The following is an 18,482-nucleotide window of genomic DNA, read 5'->3' as shown; positions in this document are numbered from 1 at the left end:
ATTTGAATAAGTCATTAGCCTGGTGGAAAGGAAAATTGCAATTGATATGGAAGTTGAAAATGCCATTGAAGCAGAGACTCTTTCTATGGAGATGCATTGTTGGTATTCTTCCAGTGGGAGTGAAATTGGCTCAAAGAAGGATTGCTTCACCTCTTTGTCCAAGATGTCATCATATTCCTGAGAGTATTCCACATCTATTGTGGTTTTTGTTCATATTCCAGAGACCTTCTAGACAAGATCTCCTATTTCTTATCTCTTAGATTTCCTGCACACAGATTCTATAGGTTTTTCTGGATGTATGGCAAACTATCAGCTTCTTTGTTACAATATTCTCTTTTCTTCCAATGGATTAGATACTGGGCCTTATGGACCCTCTGGCTGCAGCGAAATCAAGCATATCTGAATTCTCCCCTTCAGCATCCTTATGAGTTCTTCCGAGCAATGAATGAGTTCTTCTGAGCCTCATTGCGGCAGTCTTTATATGATGCCGTACATGAGGAAGATTTGGATGTTTCTTGTATTCATCTTTTCTTTTACTGCTTCTGATGGATAGGGCTTTGGCTCTTTTCTTGAGCACTGCCCTGATGTAAATGAATGTTTCATAATATAATTTTATTGGTTTTACCAAAAAAAAAAAAAAAGTGTGTATGGACCTTCAAGGAGTCTTGGGCGAGGCTGGAGAGCAGACGCCGCACGGAATCTCTTTCTTCCGTCTTTTATGGGAAGCAGATGGTACATGCTATGCCTTGGTCCCCAAACAAGGATTATCAAAGTCTTATACAACATCATTGTCCTGTATGGGTTGAGGTTGTTAACTTCCCGGATTATATGCATGAAGAATTGCCTGGCCTGGCTGCTTCTTTGGGACAGGTCATTTGTCCTCCATGCCCTATGGGAAACCGTAACAGGTTCTGCATTCTCTGGGACACTGATACACCTACCCTTCCTTCTATTGCAGTGGAAGTTGAGGGAGTGCAATTGGGAAAAAAGTATTTTGAATTGAAATGGGGTGTGTTTACAGGAGCTTGTTTTGCCTGCCACAAGTTTGGGCATCTAGCCTCTGAATGCCCAATGGTTCTGCATCAACCCCCTCCTAATGCTTTGCCACCCCAGACACGGGAAAAGAATGAGAATTTGCAAGCTAATAACAGCAAATAGAAATGGAGCAAAGAATGCCAAATCAATTAATCAGGCGCAATCACTTGCTGGAAAAGGCAAAGAAAAAGAAAAAGAGAAGATGAAGGAATCTGTGGGAACTGATCGGGATGGTTTTCAACGGCTTAAGAAGGTGGTTGTATTGAAGCAACGCCCCTTTCAATCTCGTCAATGGGATGCTTCCTCTCCCTCGCTAGGCTAGGCTTCCACTTCAGCTCCTGTCCTTCAAAATTGGGTGGGGGTTTTGAAGAAGGGCATCCCCATGTGTGATTCTGAAGAAGGGGAGAATGCTATTTCATTCATGGATCATGAGGGAATGCAGCCCATGCAGGCAGAGGCTTTGCCTCTCTGACATCTTGTTCTATAATTATACTTTATTGTATATACCTCTTTCATGCATCAAACGCTTAAATGCTTTACATACAATGTACAGAGCCTCTGCAATCTCTCAAAGTGGAGGCTTTTATGGAATTATGTATATAAAATGCAGAAAGATATTGTTTGTTTGCAAGAGCATAATCAACACTCTAAGGTTGGTCATCATGATTATTTTGGCAGTTATGACATATACTATGCTGGTACCACTACCTACTCAAGGGTATGCATAATGGTTAGACATGAGCTGGAGCCTCAGTTAGCCTTCAATGACAGCAGTGGCAGATGGATAGTCATACAATGTAATATCAATGGTGATATTCTTGAGTTTGCATCAGTCTATGCCTCCCAGACTTCTGCCTTGAGGGCTTCTTTATGGGATTCTTTAAGCAAATATCCATGGAGATCTAATGCATTCATTTGTGGAGATTTTAATAACTCCCCTCTGCCAAGAGATAACTCCACTTCAAGATCTCATATGCTATCATTGGAAAGGCAGAAATGGGATAGCATGCTTCTTTCTGTGCAGGCTGAAGATTTATGGCTGCTTCTCCAAGGGTCAGTGCCTGGATATACTTTTCATCATAATGCACTATCCACATACTAGGCAAGGCTTGACAGATGGTATTTGTTTTACCCACAACAATATGCAGATTTTAGCCCTCATCTCTTCATAGGTTTCTCATTGGGCTTGTCAGATCATGCCCCATTATGGATGAATCTGCACCTTGGTATGCCACTGGATGATTTGCCACCCCTTTCCAATAGATTATTGCATGTCAATCAGGCTTATTTCAGACATCGCTATTTCCAGCAAATGATCAGACTTGCAATTCATCCCTTGCCTTTGCATGCCCAGGAGGACATGGATTATGCTTGGGACAGTTTTGTCTCTCCTATATAGAATGTCATTAGGGAGTATGGGAACTGGCATATGACTAAATGGAGGAATGAGGTTAAATGGGCAAAAAGGACAGCACAGCAATTGACTGAATTTTCACATTTAAGGCCTCTCTATGAATTAGAAAATGATTCCCTTTCACATGCTCGGACTAAATTGACTGCTAATGATTAGAGGAAATTGCTTAAATGGCAGATTAGAGCAAGAATGAAGCCCCTCATGGATAAGGGCTGCTCATCAAAAGCCTTTTTCCAGGGCCTGCATGCTACTTGAAAGAAAAACTCATGTCTAAGGGTAAGGAAGCTAGATGGCTCTTGGACGCACTCTTTCTCTGATCTCCAAGATGAATGCCAAAATTATTTTTCAGAAATTATTTTCTGCTCCTGGTTCCCCATCAAATCAAATGACTGATGCGAGGACTGAATTGCTCCAATATGTTTCTGAAATAGTGGAAATGGATGATGCTCTTACCTTGGAGAGACCTTTTACTGATACAGAACTTGATAATGCCTTGTTCCACCTCGGCAAATAGAAGTCCCCTAGCTGGGATGGCCTTACGGTGGAATTTTATATTTCTTTCTGGGATGACTTGAAAGATGTCCTTTTGCAAATGATCAATGTTGCCTGGCAAGAAAATCAGTTGCTGGACTCTTGGAAGCATGGCATAGTCAAACTTGTGCCCAAAAAACATCTATGTGACCATATGTTAGATTGGAGGCCTATTACTTTGATGCCTATAGTTTACAAACTCATTGCCAAAATGATTGTGTATAGGCTTCACGGGATACCGAATGCGGGCCTTCATCCTCATCAGTATGGATTTGTGCCGAGACGACAAATCCATGACAATATCTCCAATGCATTGACTGCAATTGAATATGCTAAGTACTCGCATCAAGATGTGCTCATATTGCAGGTAGATATTGCTAAGGCATTTGACACTGTTCATGGGATTTTATATCTCAAATCATGACAAAGTTGGGCTTTGGTCCAAAGATAGCAAATGCAGTTTACTGGCTTTATTCTGGCTCTACTTCTCAGTGCATTCTTGGGGGTCATCTATCTCGATCATGGACATTGGGTAGATCAGTTAGACAGGGCTGCCCTCTTAGTGCTCTCTTCTATGCCATTGCGACCCATCCCCTCCTAATGTATCTTGATCATCTTACAAATACAGGACAGATAACTGGTCTTAAAATTTCTGGGGCTGCATCTTTTTTGGCACAAGCATATGCTGATGATTCCTTCTTTATGCCACAGAATTCTCCCAGGGAAGTTCAGATGCTTATGACCGCTCTATCATTGTATGGATTGGCAGCGGGATTGCATGTCAATTTTGACAAATCTAAATTGCTTCCCCTGAGACAATGTGACTGGCATTCTATTCTTTGGCCAGGTCAGGTGGTGCATTCCAAAGATGTAGTCAGACATTTGGGATATCCTATAGGATGGCACATCACCAGGAAGCAGCAATTAAAATGGATCTTCTAAAGACTTCAACATAAACTGCAATACTGGAAAATTTCTACTTGGCCACTTCATGTCAGGCTCAGAATAGTACAGTCCATTGTACTGTCCTATGTCCAGTTCTTTTTGCCTTTGCTGCATTGGTCTTCCAGAGATATTTCAGCCTTTATGTCTCAAGCTATGGAGATGTTATGGAAGAGAAAAACTGCTGTGAAAGCATTAAGACTGATGAAGATGGAAATGGTGTGCTCTCCTAGGATGCATGGTGGACTAAATATCCTCAATATAAGATATCATGTACTTGCAAGGAAGGCGACTATGCTCCAAACTTTTTCGCGCCAACAACAGCCATGGACTTGTATGATAGCATCCATGTGTGTCAACATGAGGACTTCTGCTTATGGTCATTGGACTACAGATCATTGGGAGGTTGTCATTGGGAGATTCGTAGGGAAGATACCTGGCTGTCCTTTCTCTAATGCTCTGATACTTGACTGGAAACAAGTACTTTCTAAGATGAAATGGGCTCTTGATAATTGCTCGGGGACAAACTCAATGAGGAAAGAAAGTATTCATTGGAGTGCCATTTTTGACATTCCACTTGCTTTACAAGAACCTGTTCGGGCATACAATCTCATGAAATTGGGAATTAGATATATACATGATGTGGTAGATAATCAGGGCTATGTCTTATCCTTTCCTCAGGCCACTGCTTCCTATGCATTGGGAATGCACCATAGGTTGATATGGAAGAAAATTGCTGATTTGTTACATCCCTTTCTACCTGTTCCCCCTGTGGCTGGCACAGACAGGCTTATGGATTGGCAATTGCAACCCTCTGCTACATGCTCTCATCCTGTTCCTCTGCCTGCCCTGACCTCCATCAAAGCCTACAGGCTTCTTCAGCCTGCTCCATGGATTCAGCAATATGCTAATACTCTCTGGCATATCAGGAAGCCCCTCTTATGGTGGCGGAAGAATCTCCGGATATTATGGAAGTGTAGAATGCCTTTGAAACAGCGACTTTTTCTTTGAAGATGCATGACAGGCACATTGTCAGTGGGAGTCACACTTGCCAAACGTCGCATTGCACCATCCACATGTTTAAGATGTCAGGCTCCTTCAGAGACTGTCCCTCATTTGCTTTGGCACTGCCCGTGTCCAGGAACCTCCTAGGGAGAATTTCAAATCATCTTCGGCTCCGTTTCCTGAGTTACAAATTTGGGAAACATTTTTGGCTATTTGGGAGATTTATGAGGTCTTTGTCTCAATACTCACTATTTCTTTCTTGGGTGAGATATTGGGCTCTTTGGACAATCTGGAGTGAGCATAATTTGGCATATTTGGGTCGGTAGATTCACAAGTCATATGAATCTTTGCGAGCCTCATTGCGGCAATCCTTATATGATGCCTGCCATGAGGGTGATATAGATGCTTCTTGCATAGAGCTTTTCTTTTTATGTTTCTGATCTTTGGGATACTCTCCTTTTTGGAGAGTTCCCATCTTGTAAATTTATGAGCATATAAATACAGCACTGGATATTACTAAAAAAAAGTGTGTGTGTGTGGAGTGATGGAGATCTCCTCCTCTGCACAGCTCGCCTCGTCTTCCTCCTTGACCCCGTCCGTACAGCTCACGTCCGTGCAGTCCCCTCCTATGACCCTGGTGCCTGCTCCGCCTTCCGTACAGCTGTCGTCAGCTATACGGATTTTCGTACCTCCGACGCTCACCCTGCCTCCAGTACCGTCGCCCGTACAGGTCGTACGGTTGACTGCTCCGTCTTCCGTACCACTTGCGCTCAACCTACCTTCCGTACTGCCGCTTGTACCACCTCCCGTACGTTCTTCGTTCGTTGAAGATTCTCCCGTATAGTCAGTCGTCCCTGTTGTATGTGCTTTCGTACAGGCTGTACGGTCGACCGTACAGCCTGTACGGACGACCGTACAGCTTGCACAGTCCCCTGCGCAGCCTTCTCCTTCTTTTATTTTCGTTGCTTCGGCACCTCCCTCTACCCCTGCTTCTACTCGGGTATTTCTTCGCCGAAAGCATGGTGGTCTGCCTGCCTCTTCTCTCGTCAAATCGGCAAAGCTGGATGGTTCTGATGGCCCTTCTTTATCGCTCCAGCTGGATCTTCTTCGCCAATTGTGTTCTGCCTCTGTCACAGAATTTCCTTCATCGACTTCCCCGCTTGTTTGCTCCTTGGATTCTGCCCTTTTGGTCTCTAGTCTTCGACAAGCTCAACAATTTGGAATCTGCCTCTACTTCATGGGCAGGGTTTTATCATCAGCTCAGCTCCGTCATTGGGCTGATGTTGCAATGGATCTGGATTGTATTTCTTCCTTTGTCTTTCTAGGCAAAGGATTTTACTATGCCCAGTGCTCTTCGACTGAGGTGGTAGAGCGCCTTGTTATTGATGCTGGTGTTCCTGGAGTGGGTTTCTTTGCTTATGTTATGCCCTAGGATCCACTTTTCGATCCTTCTGCAACACTTCTGACTCACTGTCCGGTTTGGATTACTCTCAAAGCGCTGCCTATGCCTCTTTTTCAACACCTTTCAACTCTTGCAGCTTTTTTGGGAAGGCCTCTCCATATTCCGAGATAGGATTTCTTGCAAGCCTCCCGTGATGTTCGTCTTTGCATTTTGTGGGATATGACACAGCCCGTGCCATCTACTCTGGATCTTGATTTGGGCTTTGCTCATCCGATGCGCATCAGGCTTCATTTTGCATCTTTCCCCACTGCATGTTATCGGTGCCGACAAGTGGGCCATTTTGCACGTGCTTGCCCTTCCATATCTAGGCCCACACCACCTGTTCCTTCTTGCTGTCAAGGTTACTCTTCCTTCTCCTCCGGTTTCTGCTATGACCTCTTTGGTGAAGCCCTCTACTGCTCCGAAGCACTACTCGAGGAAGGTTGATAAATCACAGGCAAATCTTCCTCTTGCTGAAGAAGCTCAGGATTGCACTCTTGTTGAGCACCATCAGTCTCCTTTTATTCAAGATATGGATTTAACCCTTGCAGAGGGCAACTTACAGGATGCTATGCATGCTATTTCTCAGGATACTGCCCCTGCTCATATTCAGATTGATCCTCCGAATGAAGCTCCAATGCAGAACCCTATTTCATCAGATGTAGCTTCTTCATCGGAAGACACGGATGTTGAGCTAGCTCCTATGCCTTTGATGCCTGTGCCAGAGTTTTCTTCTGTTAGGGATGCAGAAGTACCTTTTTTATTGGAATCTTTCCATCCCATGTTACAACAGGTTTTTGACCCTTTGATTCAAAAATTTCGGGTACCGGCCTATATCAAGAAGAATCATAACAAAAAACAGCTTGTTTTTATTGATGGTGTGGTTTCATCACTGCATCAGTTTTTACAGAGCAACACTTTGAAGCTGGAGGATGTTGTGTTTGATTCTCCTCCAGCTTGATATGTAATATTTTACTTGGTTACCTCATGACTTTTGCTCTGAGGTTTTACTCGTAAAACTTTTTTCTTGTACTTATTGGTGGGTTTTCACCTCTTTTGAGGTTTCCCACACAGAAATATAAAGATTTCACCCAAAAAAAAAGTGTGTGTGTGTTAGTGCTCTCTTCTATGCCATTGCGACCCATCCCCTTTTGATGTATCTTGATCATCTTACAAACACAGGACAAATGATTGGTCTTAAAATCCCTGGGGCTGCATCTTTTTGGGCACAAGCATATGCTGATGATTCCTTCTTTATGCCACAGAATTCTCCCCGGGAAGTTCACATGCTTATGACCACTCTTTCATTGTATGGTTTGGCAACGGGATTACATGTCAATTTTGACAAATCTAAATTACTTCCCCTGAAACAATGTGATTGGCATTCTATTCTTTGGCCAGGTCAGGTGGTGCATTCCAAAGATGTAGTCAGACATTTGGGATATCCCATAGGATGGCATATCACCAGGAAGCAGGCTGCAGTAGCTAAAATGGATCTTCCAAAGACTTCAACATAAACTGGAATACTGGAAGATTTCTACTTGGCCTCTTCATGTCAGGCTCAGAATAGTGCAGTCCATTGTAATGTCCTATGTCCAGTTCTATTTGCCTTTGCTGCATTGGTCCTCCAGGGATATTTCAGCCTTTATGTCTCAAGCTATGGAGAGGTTATGGAGGACAAAAGCTGCTGTGGAAGCATTGAGACTGATGAAGATGGAAATGGTGTGCTCTCCTAGAATGCATGGTGGACTTAATGTCCTCAATATAAGCTATCATGTGCTTGCAAGGAAGGCGACTATGCTGCATACTTTTTTCCGCCAACAACAGCCGTGGACTTGTATGCTAGCATCCATGTCTATCAACATGAGGACTTGTGCTTATGGTCATTGGACTACTGATCATTGGGAGGTTGTCATTGGCAGATTTGTAGGGAAGATACCTGGCTGTCCTTTCTCTATTGCTTTGATACTTGACTGGAAACAAGTACTTTCTAAGGTCAAATGGGCTCCCGATAATTACTTGGAAACAAACTCAATGAGGAAAGAAAGTATTCATTGGAGTGCCATCTTTGACATTGCGCTCGCTCTACAGGAATCTGTTCGGGCATACAATCTCATGAAATTGGAAATTAGATACATACATGATGTGGTAGATGATCAGGGATATCTCTTATCTTTTCCTCAGGCCACTGCTTCCTATGCATTGGGAATGCATCATAGGTCTATATGGAAGAAAATTGCTGATTTATTACATCCTTTTCTACCTGTTCCTCGTGTGGCTGACACAGACAGGCTTACGGATTGGCAATTGCGACCCTCTGCTACATGCACTCATCCTGTTCCTCTTCCTGCCTTAACCTCCATCAAAGCCTATAGGCTTCTTCAGCCTGCTCCATGGATTCAGCAATATGCTAATTCTCTGTGGCATATAAGGAAGCCCCTCTCATGGTGGTGGAAGAATCTCAGGATGTTATGGAAGTGTAAAATGCCAATTAAACAAAGACTTTTTCTTTAGAGATGTATGACAGGTACATTGTCAGTGGGGGTCACACTTGCTAAACGTCGCATTGCACCATCCACATGTTTAAGATGTCAAGCTCCTTCAAAGACTGTTATTCATTTGCTTTGGCACTGCCCGTGTACTAAGATCCTCCTCAGGAGAATTTCATATTATCTTCGGATCCGTTTCCCGAGTCACAGATTTGGGAAACATTTCTGGCTCTTTGGCAGATTTATGAAGTCTTTGTCTCAATAGTCACTATTTCTCTCTTGGGTGTGATATTGGACTCTTTGGACAATCTGGAGTGAGCATAATTTGGCATACTTGGGTCGGAAGATTCACAAGTCATATGAATCTTTCCGAGCCTCATTGCGGCAATCCTTATATGTTGCCTGCCATGAGGGTGATATGGATGCTTCTTGCATAGAGCTTTTCTTTTTATGTTTCTGATCTTTGGGATACTCTCCATTTCGGAGACCTCTCATCATGTAAATTTATGATCATATAAATATATGCACTGGATATTACCAAAAAAAAAAAGAGTGTGTGTGTGTGTACATAGCATAACAGCACAACAATTGACTGAATTTTCTCAGTTAAGGCCTGTCTCTGATTCAGAAAATGATTCCCTTTCACATGCTCAGATTAAATTGACTGTTAATGATCAGAGGAAATTGCACAAATGGCAAATTAGAGCAAGAATGAAGCCCCTCATAGATCAGGGTTGCTCATCAAAAGCCTTTTTCCAGGGCGTGCATGCTACTCGAAAGAAAAACTCATGTCTAAGGGTAAGGAAGCTAGATGGCTCTTGGACGCACTCTTTCTCTGATCTCCAAGATGAATGCCAAAATTATTTCCAGAAATTGTTCTCTGCTCCACGATTGTACGGGCTGGCACAGATGTACGGAATGCTGGCGGGCTAGTCGATGGTACGAACACCGTACGGAATGTATGGAAGCAGACGCAGCTGTACGGACAGTAGGAGCTCCGTGAGCTTGTATGGCTGTACGGACCTGGTAGCGTTGTACGGCACCTCGAGAGCTGAAGCATGGGCTGCTGTACAGAATCAGTCCATATAGATTGTACGGACGGAAGCTGCAAGCAGGGAGCTTGGAGCAGGAAGGTCTTGCAGGCAAGGAGCGGGGAACTGGGAGCAGGGTCTTGCTGCTCTGATACCAAATGTTGGAAATCAAGAGAGTGAGAGAGCAGGAAGCAAGAGAGCTGAACGTAGTGTTTGCAATAGAAGAAGTGACTGTTACAAGAAGTGGGATGGGTTTTGTCTAAGTGACAAAACCTTATCCTTCACTAACCATAGCTAGTGAACTAACTGTGGTTAGGGGGAAAAACCTCTAAATGAGGGAAAAGTGCCCCTAATCTACTTATTACATTACATTGGTCACTGCTGAATTATAATAATAATTCTAACACCTTTTCCATTTGTATGCACGTAAGGACTTTGGAATTGGAAGGTTCCACATGGCAATCCACGTTTTGATTCGCCCCTGCCCCCTCTTTGGACCACTCCAAAGTCCAAACAGTTAATACCAAGGGGCCCTTCGCACCTAAGTGTCCAAGCCTAACACAATTAATGCCAAGAGGGGGCCTTTGGCACTTATATTTTTCCAAGACCTTGCCCACTAAAATCCCCACTAGGATTTCAAAGCATTGCCCACATACCAATAAATTTCTCAATAAAAATTTCCTGAAGAAAAAATTCCCAATAAAAAATTCACGCCCTCGTGACAAGTGTGGACTACCTATTCCAATAAACAATCAGAGAGTGGAGAAGATACCATGACCCTAATGGACCTAGACATGTGGGACTTTCCTCGAGCTCCCGGGCCCTCAGCTCACCACACGAAAACTCCATTAATGGTCGGTTGCTCGAATTAATAAGAGCTGCCATACCCATACTAGGAATCATCTCAACACTTTATTAGGCTCTCTATTAAATTAAATGTCCAGCTTCCTAAGCCTAACTCTCAGTAGCTAGAAGGGGGCAACATTTTTTGCTTATAGTTTGGTGTTGTTGATTGACCTACCCTAATCTTATTCATGCAAGTTTATAAAAGAGTGACTACAATCCAAGGCCGTGAATGGATTTGTTTATTGTTTTGTTTGAAAGAAATAAATTCAAAAAGATGGCCACAGTTGCAGGAAGATAGGGGAAAAAGCGAATGGATGGAAGAGAAATGGAAGGGGAGGGCAAGGAGAGGGGAAGAAGAGAAGGAAATGAAAGCTTCTATACAAGAGGAGCCATTTTTCACACATTTGGGCATAGGTAAGGACCGTGAACTTGTGTGAAAGGATATCATAATTAGTGGGACCGATCTTGTGGGAAGGCCACATGACTAATCTAACCATAAATTATATTTTTTTCCCTTTTTATACCCAAGGATCCATTTTTCATCGATTTGGATGTACAAATTGGGTAAAAGTCCTTGAGTTAGTGCATAAAACTCATAATTGATAATATTGAGCTTGTGGAAAGGAAACATGAGCATTACCAATCTAGTTTTATAATAAATATTCTTTTGTCACTCTTTCTATATCAAGGGATGCCCTAGAGTCACACCCTCATTTAAATGATAGGATTGATTTTGTAAGAACAATATGCCACTTCCACCCTCATTTCTCCCTAATGTAAACATGAAATGGCCTTTTCCCATACTTTCCTATGAAGGGAGCCATTTTGCATTTTATTACAAAGTGGCTAAGGGGTCTTGAATCAAGAAACGAGTACACAAGGCTCTCATAATTAATAATATTAAGCTTGTGGAAAGGACACATAAGAAATCAGATTCATGCTACAAAATCTGTTAATCTCTTCTCCCGATACTGACTTGGAAACTCACCACAACACTAAATTGTTTTTTTTTTTTGGGTTCCCCACTATAAATTCCTATTTGAAGCTAGACACGGGCACGTTTTTATTATTTTATTAACCCTTTTTCATCTAGTAGCGCAGACTTACCTCAAAGAACATAGAAGCGATGTGAAAATTGGTAGAAAGTGTCTCTTCCACTTTTTCAGCAAGGGTTCTAGCATACCCTTTGCTCCAGCCCACTGAGGCTTGTATGAGTTCGCTTTTCTGTGCACTTTGTCCTATAGGCCTGCGAGGTCTCCCATGGACGTCAATATATCTTTCTTTCTTTTCTCCTAGTCTTTTGTGTGTTTGCCCTGCACAAAACTTTGAGTAGTCACTTTTCTCATGTTTGAGCATAGAGTTGGTTGTTTTATAATGCAGTTATTGAAAGTGAAGAGGATCTCCTTCACACAACTATACATTCCAGGGTGGAGGATCTACTCAGGATGCGTGGCAACCGTCAGGATCTGATAGTGGTTGCTTCTTTGCTTGGTCGCATACCAAATCTTGCAGGTTTAGTACGCACTTGTGAGGTGAGCTGTTTATACACAGGCAATGCTGGTCTATCTACTGAGTACAATCAAAGGTTTCAGCCCTGAAACTTGTTTTCACACTGTGTTGATTATTGTATTTAGTTCATTGAATCTGGTTGATCTGATTATGCAGGTTTTCAAAGCTGCCAGCTTGGTTGTAGCAGATGCGAGTATTACTAAAGACAGACAGTTTCAGTTGATAAGGTGAAAACTTTCAAAAAGATTTTATTAGGCCTTCCATTAAATATAGGCAAAGAGGCCATTCCCTTTCTACTTTATGCTAAGGATGTGGTGTTGATCTTAGATATTGCAAGGGGCTTGCAGAGGCACTTATCAGCTCTACTAGTATTTTCTGATAGCTTAGCATGGTACATGCCAATGCTGTACAAGAGGGACCCAAGGGTTTATATGGCATTCCTAATGGAAAGCCTGGCGGCCCATGAATTTTTTAATTTAAAAAATCAAAATCTTATACAAAAATCAGGCGAAAAGGAAATAAGTCTATGACAACCAATCTAGAGACTGGAAATGCCACGAAGGCCCTGTGGCAGTGCGTATGAAAAACAAACCGCAGTCCCACTACCTCATAAATGATGCCCTCCTGGCCAGTGGCGGGAGAGCCACTAAGTCCTGTGCCAGGTGGCCATAAGGTTGTGAATGATGTCCTGTTAAGCGAGAGGCAAAGGTCTGAGTTCTATCTATAGCCGTGTACATCTAGATTTGCCATTTCTTCCATGCAGTAAGATTGTTGGCTATGATCTCCCAAGCACGAATCGATTGACACGGACATGGTAACTGGTACTGAATTCAGTGTAGTTATCGGAGGGGGGCTCTTCTCTGGATCAAGGGATCTCTCTCCGTATATGCTCCCTTGTAAGGTCCTAACTTGTGAGCTGGGCTATGGATAGTAGGTGCACATAGCAGCCCAATTGAGGCAGAAAGAAGTTTCTGAGCATACATCGTGAGTGGAAGCTCGATGGTGCTTCAAGAGATCATGCCAGCCACACGAATCCACCAATAGCGCCCCTTTGTCTGTCCAAGGATGACGTTTGAGAGGCTGTGGCAAGTACAGCCTGGCCTTTGTAGGTTGTGCACTGCAGCCTAGTGATGGGTGGACAGCAGCCCTGCCTTGCAGCCACCGAACGAATGTCTAGCTATTTATTGTTTACACCTTGTGCTCAATGTAGGAGCAGGATTAGGAAAGTTTCCAAGAAAACCTCCAAGCATCACATGTGTGTCTACAAGGCCTAGCCTAGAGGCACTTATACATTTTCATTGATCAAGAGATCCACTCCTTCAATAGTCCCCTGCATTGGCTTTTGCACCTCTTGTAGGTTACCTTATCAATGCCCTAAGAAGAAATAAAAAAAGGGCTGGTCTTCTCCTTTTGTTAGCGCCGTTGTGCGGATAGTTGGTCATTGTATGGAACTTTCTGCGAACTTTTTATTTGGGGAGGGGGGAAATGACAATGATCAAGCTCAGACAGTTCGGATGATAGACTCAGTAGCATCACCCGCATGATTGATCATGGCGGGTAGTATCACCCACATGACTGATCATGGCGAGTGGTTCTCCAACATGAAGACAAACCAATTAAAAAAGAAGGCTTGATGTCCCACACAAAAGAGCTTTTTGGGAAATTTCATTATCTCTTATTTTAAATGCCAGGAAATGAATGCAGCAATTAAAGAATGGACCCTTTATTGGACATGAAAATTATTAGTTAGTGCAGGCAACAGAACTGTACGATTGTAATTCTGATGAGGCAACTTCTGAAGAACAAAAAATAGAAAGGATTTAATATGAATATGTCACACTCAGCTGTCTTCCAACATGCCTCAAGGTTTAGCCGAGGAGAGGAAATCGTGGCTGCACAGGAGCTTCAGGAATTATCTCAAAATGATTCTTAATCAATCAGGTCACCATGGATGCATCTGTTCTTCTGGCAATGGAAAAGGTGAGAGAATCCATTTATGTGTATATTATGAGGGGTTCAATAAGCAGACCTTTAGAGCTTTTATGAAGTATCCACTTCCATGAATAGATGGTCTGATGGATCAACTCCAAGGTGGGAGGTACTTCATCATGATAGAGTAGTAAGCCAAATAATGGATTTGGGGAACGAACTATAAGTGCAATAAAAACTGAAAGGATAGAAGAACAACTTGTAAGGTTACCAATGGATATTGTCAGTTATATGCATGATAGGTTCGTTTTACAATTTTGGCAACCAGTGGTTTCAGAGTTGGAAGCAAAGCTCAGTATGAGTTTTGCAGGCCACCCTAAGGCTGATGACAGACAAAGCAAATATATATAGGGCATATGCGTTCAAGAGAGAGTTCAAATGGGACCATATTTTCCACCTACACAGTTTTCTTATAACAGCAATAAGCTTTCAACCATTGAGTTTAGGCTCGCCTTTGATGCTTATGCATTGGGTATCAACTAAGATAGCTGCTGCTAATGCATATCATTTTGAGGTTATATAATTGTCCTACGATCTCTTTTTTGAAGCAAAGGTTTGAGATCGCATGGAGGTTTTTCATAGCTGGAAAAAACTATTTGTAGAGGGATTTCTACTGGAATTTCTATGATTTTCCCATATGCATCTAGCAGGTTCCTTCGTCCCTTTTGTTGGGCCTTTCTAGTAAATGTGTTTATGTCCAAATTATAGTTTTTGGCGTAGACTCTATATTTCATTCCAGTGAAGAGGCGTAGACTCTATATTGCTTACCATTTCCTGCATTCATGATTCAGAGATTTTATGGTTTTTAAGGTTGATTCTGCAGGTTTTCCATTTTCTACTGGTTCACTTGTCCTGTTTTGGTGGTCCTTTCATTTTATTAAATCCCTGGCATTTTTATTTATTGTTTTTATTTTTTCTGCTTTCATCAGTGTTACTGCAGAAATGTGGGTTCCCATAAAAGAAGTTCCTGAAGCAAGCCTTACAGAGTATCTTGCCAGCAAAAGGAAGGAGGGTTATGCATTGGTTGGGTTAGAGCAAACCACCAATAGCATCTCACTCGAGAACTACACCTTTCCAAAGAAAACTGTGAGAATTTCAAAAAACATGTTTACAGATTTCGAAGGTCACAATAGCCAGATCGTCTTCAATTAAGAATTTCTTCTTTTAGACCTAGAACTGACGTTTTCTGTGGGAAGCAGGTTTTGGTTCTTGGGAGAGAAAAGGAAGGCATTCCTATTGATGTTATCCAAGTTTTGGATGCCTGTGTTGAGATACCACAGTTAGGGGTCATCCGATCCCTGAACGTCCATGTGAGTGGAGCCATTGCTGTTTGGGAGTATACGAGGCAGCAATTGGACAAGAAATTGTCAGGGTAGTCTATCTATATTGCGGTTCAGATAACAGAAAACAGTGAGTCTGAACCTGAATTTGACTCGATCCTGATTGCAATTTGGGCTGATGAAAATTTATGTTCTAAAAATAATGTTTTAGACATTCCTCAGTGAAGAACTACAAACAGAGATGAAAAACTGTCTTGAGTTAACAACTCATCAGAAAGATACTGATGTAACAATTTTCATGCAGAGACACCAAGCTGAAATTTTCGATTGGAACTCATCAGAAAGATACTGATGTAACAATTTTCATGCAGAGACACCAAGCTGAAATTTTCGATTGGAACGTGCAAACTTTTGGAGAAAAGGAAGCCATTCCCATTTCTTTTATTCAAAGTTTGGATGCCTGCAGTGAGATCCCATCGAATTGGAAAAATACAATGACACTTCAACAAGCTCTCACACAGGTGCTGAAAACTCAAAAATTAAGTCAAGAGTTATTTATCTTGGGATGTCCTTTCACATTGAGTAAACATGTAATAGAAAAACCTTAAAGCATACATCTTGAATGCAACTGAGCAGCTTAGGAATATCATTAAAGACAACTTTAAAGACTTTGACAGTGTAAGTCGGGCCAGAATATTCAATAAAGGGTAGGCAGAATATTGTAGAACACTAACTTTTGTGTTTATGACTACAGAACAAAGATGATTCTGGTATATATTCCTGTAGACCAAAACTTTACTGTTCACGCGTTTCAGGCTTCTGGACCCCAGTATGCATAATGAATTGGGTATGGACATACTTTCACCTCCTTCCTTGGAAGATATGATATCCGAAAAATGCAAGTGCAGGGTCCGCATTGAAATGCTTCTGCATATATCTTGCTGCACAAATGGGCAGCTTCAATAACATTTATTCTTTTCCTGCACACTAGTGTCTTCCAGCTCTGCCATACTTTACGGGTATTATTTGCTGCGTTCCTTTTTGGACTTCTCTCACTATGGCTGAGGCTAGCTTATAATAGAATTTCTCTGGTTTTCTCTTGTACGTATCTCAATCGATGCAATCGATTAGCATGGATATTGCGTGATGCATGACATATCCGTGCATCTGGTTCTTTGCTGTGAGCTAGAAAGAAATACATTGTTACAACGATTCAAAGGAGAAAGGATCTTTTAGTAAACATGAATCTTATGCATTCAAGAGCTAACAGGATCATGTTCCTCTTGTATGGTTTTTGAGCTGTCTAATGGATATACAAGGTTTCTCCTCCTTTGAGGTTCATGACTATTCTTCTTCTTTCCAAATAAGTTATAGGACATGTCGTCTTGGTTTTTACAGAAAATTAATATTTGACCTCCTTTTGGATAATCTCTCTATGACTTTTTATCATATATATAAGTACAGGCCTCTGTGAATTTCATTCTTTAGACATTCCTCTGTGACAGTTTCCTTTCTTTCATAACGCCTTCTAAAGCTACATAGTATCAACCCCATTATTTTTTTGAATGCACTTAAACCATTATACTATCTGCTTCATCAAAATACAAAGGATGTGTCCCTCCCATCTATAAATAGCTTTGCACATTCTAATGCATGCCACATGAGACTCATCAAGAATCCTGTAAGTGGGTGGCAGCTCCAACTTACTGGGTTCAGAAACTAAAAAAGCTCTGTCAACACTTTTGCAGCTAAATTAAATTTGGGAAGTTCAAGACACATACTGCTTTGGCAACTGGTAGTCGCATCCAACGCACAAAAAGATAAGCTATATCACTTCTCCTTGCCTTCCACATAATGTCTACAAGCAATGTTCTCTATGAGGAATTCCTATGAGTTTTCTGCCAATGATTGTCAGCCTTTAGAGCGGTTTTGTTTACTTGTCGGTTTCTTTGTTTCTTCTTTGTCTATGGATGCCTTCATAAGGAAACTTGACGAGTTTTGAATCTTTGACAGCATTTTTCAAGGGCTAGCAATTTATCTCTTGGAAGTATTGCAAAAGTGCTGAGGGTGGATATGAAATTAGTGGACATTGGTATTCCCACAACTGCCATTGTCACTAATGTATCCTTCATAAAATTGTTTGGCAACTTCGATCATTCAAGTATGCAACTTGGGTGGTGGGAATGTTTGCTTAGTTTGTTTTGCTGATGCCAATATTTCTCACGTACGCCCATTACCTGGATTTTCTATGCATTCTTTGTATAAGTTTAAAGCTTTGCAAGGATATATGGTTTTTGTGTTTGAGGACAGTTAATTTGTTCACAGGAATGGCTGGTATTCCTTTCATTCTCCATGGAAATCTGTTATAGCAAATCATTCAGCTTGCTTATGGTTTTATGCAAGTCTCACATTGACGGCTTTATCAGATAAAACAAAACATACTTGCCAGGTAAAATTGGCAAGATGCCGGTGATATTTGGCATTCTATGTGCATAGTTATGTCCTTCAACAAGTATGTGCTTTGAACCTTGAGGCTCAACACATTGATATTTGGTATTCTATATGCATGGTTAGTCCCACAATTGGTGCTTAAGTGGAATATCATGTGATAAGTATGTACTCTTAACCTCCTCGAGCCTCATAACATCCATTTTCTCTTGCCTAGGGATCATGTATAGGTAGTCCCATAATCAGTGGTCAAGTGGAATATCGTTAAACAAGTCCGCGCTAAGGAGCCCTAGCATCAAACTCTTTGAATGACCGGTGCCTAGAAGCTTGTGATGGAGTGACTAATTAATGATTTGCAAAATCTCCTAGATAATTCAGGTTTACTAATGCCCATTGCGAGGGATACCATACACCAAGCTCATATAGATCTAGTAAGATGACAATGATCTCCTTGTAAGGTCATTTCTAAAGAGGGGCCAAAAAACATGAAGAGTTGGAAGGTCTCTATATGAGGACATATGC

General features: G+C 41.8%; 1 protein-coding gene across 3 annotated transcripts in view; it reads left to right on the top strand.

Moving 5' to 3' along the window:
* Nucleotides 1-16,776, top strand: part of LOC147902243 (tRNA/rRNA methyltransferase (SpoU) family protein) — a 310,036-nt gene extending 293,260 nt beyond the window's left edge. For 2 of the 3 annotated variants that reach the window (XR_015541009.1, XR_015541008.1), the window contains exons 32-37: nucleotides 12,115-12,266; nucleotides 12,400-12,470; nucleotides 15,162-15,318; nucleotides 15,432-15,642; nucleotides 15,884-16,033; nucleotides 16,267-16,776. Coding sequence is in view for 1 of the 3 variants with exons in the window: in XM_087374814.1 (XP_087230940.1) it covers nucleotides 12,115-12,266; nucleotides 12,400-12,470; nucleotides 15,162-15,318; nucleotides 15,432-15,608 (557 nt within the window). In the remaining 2 variants the exon portion in view is untranslated. Of the gene's footprint in view, nucleotides 1-12,114; nucleotides 12,267-12,399; nucleotides 12,471-15,161; nucleotides 15,319-15,431; nucleotides 15,643-15,816; nucleotides 15,847-15,883; nucleotides 16,034-16,266 lie in introns of those variants that run through there. The other variant, XM_087374814.1, reaches the window with a different exon arrangement.
* Nucleotides 16,777-18,482: the final 1,706 nt, after the last annotated feature.

Source organism: Dipteris shenzhenensis, chromosome 5, assembly GCF_047967505.1.
Source record: "Dipteris shenzhenensis isolate YYH24624 ecotype China chromosome 5, Dip_SZ_1.0, whole genome shotgun sequence".
In the NCBI taxonomy this organism is placed as follows: domain Eukaryota; kingdom Viridiplantae; phylum Streptophyta; class Polypodiopsida; order Gleicheniales; family Dipteridaceae; genus Dipteris; species Dipteris shenzhenensis.
Note: the sequence above shows the minus strand (reverse complement) of the source record. Positions and strands in the feature narration are given on the sequence as shown.